This window comes from Microtus ochrogaster, chromosome 1 (assembly GCF_000317375.1).
Source record: "Microtus ochrogaster isolate Prairie Vole_2 chromosome 1, MicOch1.0, whole genome shotgun sequence".
NCBI lineage: Eukaryota > Metazoa > Chordata > Mammalia > Rodentia > Cricetidae > Microtus > Microtus ochrogaster.
Genome location: NC_022009.1, coordinates 61,710,602 through 61,718,910, shown reverse-complemented (window position 1 = coordinate 61,718,910; position 8,309 = coordinate 61,710,602). Strand labels below are relative to the sequence as shown.

At 47.6% G+C, this 8,309-nt stretch overlaps 2 protein-coding genes across 2 annotated transcripts in view; one reads left to right on the top strand and one right to left on the bottom strand.

Moving 5' to 3' along the window:
• Positions 1-724, bottom strand: part of Lrrc34 (leucine rich repeat containing 34) — a 17,880-nt gene extending 17,156 nt beyond the window's left edge. The window contains exons 1-2 of the mRNA XM_026778799.1: positions 721-724; positions 567-631 (exon numbers count right to left, since the gene is read on the bottom strand). Coding sequence (XP_026634600.1) covers positions 567-631; positions 721-724 — 69 coding nt within the window. The remainder of the gene's footprint in view (positions 1-566; positions 632-720) is intronic.
• A 1,163-nt stretch (positions 725-1,887) lies between these two features.
• Lrriq4 (leucine rich repeats and IQ motif containing 4) overlaps positions 1,888-8,309 on the top strand; it is a 29,992-nt gene continuing 23,570 nt past the window's right edge. The window contains exons 1-2 of the mRNA XM_026778794.1: positions 1,888-2,001; positions 5,549-6,670. Of these exons, the coding sequence (XP_026634595.1) occupies positions 1,939-2,001; positions 5,549-6,670 (1,185 nt within the window). The 5' untranslated portion in view covers positions 1,888-1,938. The remainder of the gene's footprint in view (positions 2,002-5,548; positions 6,671-8,309) is intronic.

Genomic DNA, 8,309 nt, shown 5'->3' with positions numbered 1-8,309 from the left:
CCATCTGTAAAGAGGTCTGGGGCCCTCTTCTGGCCTGCAGACATACACACAGACAGAATATTGTGTACATAATAAATAAATAAATAAATAAATAAATAAATAAATAAATAAATATCTCCATATAAAATCTAACAGAATTCCAGCAAAGGCAATCACTATTTAAGGAGAAAATCCAAAGGAAGTCACTCTTGTCTTTTTTTTTTTTTTCCTTTTTGGTTTTTTGAGACAGGGTTTCTCTGTAACTCTCGTCTTTCAAACACTGCATTTGCAATATCATTGAAAGGAAAAGACTCGGTTTAGTTTCCCCAACAACTGAACGTATGGACATCTTTGAGTATTTAACCAGGGTGTACATACAGGTTTGCAAGAGACAACTCAGGAGCTCCAGGCCTCAGCTCTCCTGAGCCCAAACACAGGTGGATTTCCATGCATTCTGAGAATTAGACATACACCTGAGACTTAGCATCCTTGTGTTTCCATGCTTAGTGTTTGCCTGTGGACCATTGTCTACATGGGTTCCTCTCAGCAGAATGGCGGATGAGGGCTGTTTGGTGGCCATGTAATACCTGAAGCAGTTTTGCAGCGTAGTAGGCACCGACATCGCCTATGAGGTTATACTTCACATCCAGACCTGAAACACACGGGGGAACAGAAACCGGTGTTCCTTACAAAGAATGCTTCAAATCAGGAAAATGAAAAGCAGATGCTGTTCATTCTTACGCATACGTACCAGTGATACACGTCTGGTTACCTAAAACTTTGGAAAGAAGCCAAAAATCTTCACCTGTCATTCTTTGTGTTGGGACTAAGCGGTTATTACCAGCAATATTTACTGTGATTCCTTCCTCTGGTCTGCCAAAATAAGAAAGACAGGAAGAGTGAGGAGGGGACAATGTTGACAATGAGACAAGAGTTAAGAACCCATCACATGAGAAAAGTAGTTTCACAGCAAGTCAGAAATCAGTTTAACATAGCTAAATTCCCCACCACTTAATTTCTCACATACACCCCACTGTGCAGCTTTTTATTTCTTTTGTAATAAAACATTCCCGCAAAAAGAAATTTAAGACCCAGGCTCTGTTGGTGAACACCTTTTTTTTTTGGCTTTTCTAAACAGGGGTTCATTGTGTAGCCCTGGTTCTCCAGTCTGGCATCTAACTCGCAGGCTCCTGCCACTGCGTCCTGAGAGCTGGGGGTAAAGGTTTGTGCCACCACTGCCCCAGCTGATGCACTTAATCCAGCACTCTAAAGGTAGAGGTTGGCAGATCTCTGTGATTTGGGGGGTAAGCCTCTTCCATAGAGCAAGTTCCAGGATATCTAGGGCTACACAGAGAAACCCTTACTCAAAACAAAACAAAGAAACAAAAACAAAAACAAAAACAAAAAAAGGAAAGAAGTGGGGGCCAGAGAAAGAAATTTAAGGGAGAATGTGTTGGTTTCAGCATTTGATTCCAAGTCATCCACCCTTGAAGAGAATTTGCAGTGGAAGGAGCCTTAAGCAGCTGATTACATCATACCCACAGTCAAGCAGACAGAAGCCAGAGGTGGCGCGTTCATTTTTTAATCCCAGCACTTGCTCAGCCAGCTTTCTTATACCACTCAAGACTACATGCCCAGGGCTGGCACCGCTCACAGTGGGCTGGGCCCTTCTACATTCACTACTAATCAAGAAAATTTCCCCCCTGGCTTTGGTACAGGCAATCTGGTGGGGGCATCTCTTTCCAGGTAAATCTAATGTGTCAAGTTGACAAAACAAAACAGAAACAAGAGCATCAATTAGAACAAAGGATCTGCCTGAGTTCTCCCAGCCACAGGAACCAAGGTATCTACAGGGGCTCTGGCTTGAGGGCTCCTGGTCCAGTGCTCTCCCCAACGTCAGATATCGCACGTGGGATTTCAAAGCCTTGCACGTCTACCTAGGTCCTTACATCAAAAGCTATGTCTACGTTACCAAGCTATCTTCAAATGGGAATAAAGCCACTGGATTTCACAGACAGGAGGGTCAGTGAGTACTTTTGATACAGCTGAATATTTATCTTCCTTACCCCTTTTCAATTTCTTCATCCAGTTTTTGGAGTATATCCAGTATAAAAGGGTTAGGTTTCCGCATGTTTTCTGAACAAAAGTGTCGGTACTGTTCCTGGAGGTTAGCCATAGACTCTGGAGCTCTGGAAACGTAAGTGCTTCAGCATCACAGATCAGTTATCCCCAAAGTTTCAACAACTGAGTTTCTTTCAAAGGTGTGTGTGTGTGTGCGTGTGCGTGTGTGTGTGTGTGTGTGTGTGTAGTGAGGATGAGGAAGAAAGAGAGAGAACTTAGAATGGAGGGAGGGGACCAAACAGGCTATAAATCCACCAGAGAGTGGGAAGACTGTGGTTGGGGGGGGGCAGACTATGCACCAGAGGGGGGGAGACTGTGACTGAGGGGGGTGGGCAGACTGTGTACCAGACCGGGGGGGGGGTATCTGAAAGGGGGGCAGACTATGCACCAGAGGAGGGGAGACTGTGGTGTCTGAAAGGAGGTATGGGCAAATTATAGCTCCAGTTAGAATCCTAGCTGGAAAGGAGCACGGGGCGGGGGGGTGGGGGGTGGAAACTACACTCTACCATGAGTTAGTTGTTCTTAGCCAAGGAAAGAGAAGCCAGAGCAGGGCTCCCTCCCACTGAACTACTTTCCTCAGACTACTAACTTCTTGAGATGGAAGACCAGCGCTTCTAGTGTCTGCTCCTACAAGCGCCAGGGAGCAGAGACAGGCGTTTCCTCTCTAAGCTGGACCTTTGAGAAGGCAGCCGCTGCACCCTTGCAAAACAAACAGCCTTATTCTCCCCTGTGGGGAACAGGACGCGAGCCATCAGGCGGTCAGCCCCGCCCAGTCCTGCTCCATCAGGCTCCACCCCTGGAAGACGCAGGGTCAGGACCTCTCCCTTTGTCATCTTATTTCCCTTATTATTATCCTTTCTCCAGCCAACCCCCAACACACACTTTAAAACAAACATCCCAAGCCAAAGTGGTGGCAGGAGCTCTGATTTCTGTGGGTGCCAGGCAAACGCTCATTGAGTACATCCCTAACCTTACGCTTTATTTGTTAAATTCATGGATGCAGACATACTCAAAGTGCATGCGGAAGTATGGTATGTATGAATAAAAATATCACGATGAAACCCCTTCTTCTATAAGCTAACTTAAAAATAAAAAAATAGATGAAGAAATTAAAATAAAAGAAAATATGGGTGGTCTAAAAGTGGGAACCCAGAAACCTCTCAGGAGCCCCCTCCTTGTCTGGGATGGTTTCTTGGGGCTTCCACATACTCGGGCGTAGAAGAGACCCCACCACCTTCCCCAGACCCTAAAAGCAAAGCCGCAGATACTACTCTGCTACCCTCCTCACAAAGTCAGGAGGACCAATGGCGGTCAAGGGCACCCCAGAGTTCTGCCTGTACCTGAGGCTTCTGCAGGTGGGATCCACCGCCCTTTGTTTGACCTGGAGCTACAGGGCTAGCCCTGCCGGTCTGGACCGCTGAAGAGTAAGGTTGCGGCTGGACTTTCTCAACCTGCTCCTACCAGGCCAGCAACCCGAGTTGCTCCCATGGCAACCACAGAGCTTCCTCCAGAAGGAAGGGGGAAGAGGCGGGGCTACAGTTGAGAGGGCGGGGCACACTGTAATCGGTAGACAGTGATCACTCACCTTAAATTTACCCACTCTGGATTATAGACACTGAGGGAGAGCTTGTAGGGCAGGGAGCCTACCCTGCTGGGCTAGGGACCAGGGCTACAAATCCCGGTGACCCAGCCCTCCTCCCCCAAAAGGAAGCGAAAGGTTAAACTCGGAATCTGGTGTTAGAACCTTCAAGAGGGGTTGTAATAGCTTAAAGGGTTTTGTTAAAGAGTGAAGCCCCCTGGAGGGGTTTCCTGGAGAAGGCGACTTCCGGAGTAGTCTGAGATAGTCCGCCCCAGGGCCAAGCTGCAGAGGCACAGGTACAGACAGTATCTAGATTATGGAGGAAGGCAAGGCCATATCCGTGTGGAATCTGAGCATCTTCTTTATAGTAAGGCATTGAGGGTTATGGGTCAGGATGTTAGAGACCTTTAGGTGCCGATTGCAGATCCACGGATGGAAGGTGAATTTGGAGTATCTAGTCCGGAAGAAGAGCCTTGAAATAGCCCCCAGAAGCCCAAGAGAGACAATAAGGCCTCAGCTAGCGTTGGAGCCAGGGACTCCCAAGGAGTATTGTAGGATGGCACGGTCAGGGGGCAAGCGACACAGAAAGACTGAGACTAAGATCCCTCTTAGCCCAGTTTGCTCCTTCCTCAAAGACCTCTTGGCGCTATCCAGTGGAGAACTGACCCTGCGCTTGAGAGCGCTCCAGACTGAAAGAACTGCCCCTCTTGACCCACGCGTGTCTATTACAAGTCGTTTTCTTTGGCAGGTTCTCCTGTTCCAGGCATGGTTTTGTTCCCTTGGTTGTCTTTTGGTTTGCCTACGGAAGGCTGGCTTCTCTGTCTACCACCCTCACCAGGCAGGAGGGAGACTTCCCACACAGGCCTCCACTTACGGAGACAAAGTGGCTGAGCCCTAGATTTTTCACCCCTTAGCTTGATTTGCAGTGACAACTCTGATGACTTTATGAAGATATCTAATATAGAAATCTCCCCAATATTTTCAGGAGGTGATGGCAAGAGCCATGATCTCTTTGCAAATTCCCGCAATTCATTTGAGACTAAATTGAATAGAAGCATCTTAAAAGTTAATTTGTTTCTTTTATTCTGTTGTTCTCGAGATAGGGTCTCACTGTGTAGCTCTGGCTGTCCTGAAACTCACTATGTAGAGCAGGTTGATGTCAAAATCACACAGATCCACCTTCCTCTGCCTCCCCCGTGTTGGGATTAATGGTGTGCCCCCACTGTGGCCAGTTTTGAAAGATTTTTTTAAAATTATGCATCTATGGTGGGGTAGGGGGAGGTATGTATGTATGTATGAGTTCAGGTGCCCAAAGAGGACAGGAGAGTATAGGTGATTCCCCTGGAGCCTCCAGCTGGGGGATGGGCCGCCCGTTGAGTTCCTCTGCCAGAGCAGGAAGTGCTCTTAAAGGCTGAGCCATTTCTTTAGTCCCCAAACAAGTGATTAAAAAAAAGAAGAAATAGGCACACAAACTTACTAGAAAGAGGAGTTTGCGCTTTAACTCTTTTTTAAAAAAAATATTTATTTATTCATTTATTATGTATACAACATTCTGCCTCCATGTATGCCCACATGTCAGAAGAGAGCGACAGATCTCATTACAGATGGCTATGAGCCACCATGTGGTTGCTGGGAATTGAACTCAGGACCTCTGGAAGAGCAGCCAGTGCTCTTAACCCCAGAGCCATCTCTCAGACCCCCGTGCTTTAACTCTTAACCTAACATGAAATGCAAGAAAATGTAAATTTTGTGTTGCAAAATAATTTCAGTCATTTAACCATTTGCCTGTCGTCGCCATCGCCCCCACGCCCAGTTATTAAATCTGGTTGTCAGGGAAATCTGTTTTATTTTTTTCCCTCCCTTTCACAGTATTTTAGATTTGGGATCATGGAACTTTCCTTAAAAGTCTTGTCAAAAGAAGTACTGAAACCTGAACAATTTCCCAAGGTTCTTCAGAGAAATGACTCCCAGCGGGTCACAGATAGAACCTATTTCGTTGATGGTTCCAACCAGGGTCTGAAAACCATCCCGTCAGAGATTTTGGCATTGAAAGAATTAGAAGAACTGCATCTGGAGAACAACCAGATTTCAGAAATCCCCCAGGACATTCAGAATTTAAAGAATGTCAAGGTCCTCTACCTGCACAAGAACAAACTGCAGTGTCTAAGCCAGGAGCTGGGGTTTCTGAGCAGCCTGGAGTCGCTGGACCTGAGTGGCAACCCGCTGCTCTACTCCTCCCTGCGGGTACTCGGTTGTCTCCGCACGCTTCAGGAGCTGCGGCTCTACCAAACCGGCCTGAGAGAGGTTCCCTCGGTGATCTGCAAATCGCTGCACCACCTGGAGCTGTTAGGGCTGTCGGGGAACAACCTGGAATCGCTGCCCAAAGAAATCGTGAACCAGAGCAAGCTCAAGGAGATCTACCTGAAACACAATCAGTTCTCTGCTTTCCCTAGCGACCTCTGTGCCCTTTCCAACCTGGAGGTGATCGATCTGGACCACAACAAGCTTAAGGCCATCCCGGATGAAATCGGGAACCTGGTGAGGCTGCAGAAATTCTACGTGGCGTCTAACAACCTGCCTCTTCTACCGGAGTCTCTGAGCCGGTGCACCAAGCTGTCGGTGCTGGATTTGACCCAAAACCTCCTCCACACTCTCCCGCCCAGCCTGGAGCTGCTCACTGAGCTCAACGAAGTCGGGCTGAGTGGGAACCGCCTGGAGAAGGTGCCCCGCCTCCTGTGCCGCTGGTCGACGCTGAACCTGCTCTACCTGCGCAACACAGGCCTGCGCGGACTGCGGCGCTCCTTCAAGCGTCTGGTCAACCTGCGCTTCCTGGATCTCAGTCAGAACCACATTGACCACTTCCCCGCGCAGATCTGCGCGCTCAGGAACCTGGAGATCCTGGCCCTGGACGATAACAAAGTGACACAGGTATTACTTCCTTCCCGCTGTCACTGTGCTCGCCTTTCCTTGATGTGGCACTGTGTCCAGCCAGTATATTGAACCAGCTACCATCAAAACAACAAACAAACAAACAAACAAACAAACACAGGCTTATCAAAGATAGATATTCCACAAGGTGGCACTTTCTTTTCTTCCTTTCCAAATGATAATTCTAACCTCCATCTAGTGTTCTCTTAGGACGTGGCTGCAGCCACTGGGGTGTTTTCATTCTTAAGGGCATGTGAGGCAAAACTGAACTGAGTTGTTTTAAGGATCAGAGTGCCAAGATTCTAGCCCAGGTTTTGGATTCCAGGGTCTCTCCTACTAACACAGGCCGCCCGACAGTTTCCATAAAGCATGGGCTTTAGCCCCTGGCCTCTGAAAATACTTTAGTTCTTAACTTCCCATCCCCAGGACACTGAAGAACAGGTTGGGGTTTGTTTGTGTGTTTGTTCTTTCCTGGAGATGCACTTTGGGATTGCTCAGCACAGGCATTGTTGAGCATCTGAACACCGGGGGAGCATAGGCAGAGAAGCTGCAGGATCCTCATAGAATGTGATCTAAACAATGTAAGCTAACTGAAGCTGTATGTGACCCTGTGGAGACAACACAAATGGTGATGCCTATAGAAAAAGGGGGGAAAACCCCGATCAACAATATACCTTCATTCATTGCTGAACTGCACAAAATTACAAATATGGAGGCCAGAGACATGGACCACTGGGTAAAAGTGTTTGCTGCCAAGCTTGGCAACTTGAGTTTGATCCTGGAGAGGCAGAGGGAACATTGTGGAAGGACAGAACTGACTTCCACACTTACTGTGAAGCATACAGGCTCACAGGCACACCTCCACAAATAAATAAACATAATAAGCTTTTAATATTACACATATAAAATGAACAAACACATATATACCACCCACTTAATGAATATTTATAACAATAAAAGCATAAAAAGCAATAAAAACATAAAAAAAATATGAACTGGAAGGAGAGTAACCAAGTTCCCAAGAGTGGCTGTCTTTGGGAGGAGGGGTCAAAAAAGGCATTAAAGCCCCCTGCTTGTCTGGCATGTGGAAGTTCCTAGTTCATTCTCCAGGGCTATAAATAAGCAAATAAATAAATAAATAAGCACACTAAGCTAGGGGTCTGGAGACATGAAAGCTGTCTGCAAGCTAGTGGCTGGCTAGTTGGAAGCACAATTCAGAGGAAACGAGAGACTCTTAGAGGTGAAAGGTGAACACTCACTTCCAAAAGCTGCCCTCTGACCTCCACACACATAAACTGACTGTGCCCCAGCACACACCCGGGGAGGCACTGAGAGAGTCAGAGAGACAGAGATGGGGAGAAATTCCTTTCCGTGGAGAAAGTGTTTCATATAACAGCTGGAGTAACTCAAATGAAGTACCTGTAGGAAGATTCTCTAGTTTTGCCCTCTGTTGTTACCATAACCACCGTGACCAACCACAGCTGGAGGGGGGAAGGGGTTAATTCATCTCATACTTCATGGTCAGTCCATCACTGAGGGAAGTTAGAACGGGGACTCAGACAGCTGCTGAGGAAGCAGCATCCACGAGGACAGCTCCCCACTTGCTGCTCCCCACGAGGACAGCTCCCCACTTGCTGCTCCCCACGAGGACAGCTCCCCACTTGCTGCTCCCCACGAGGACAGCTCCCCACTTGCTGCTCCC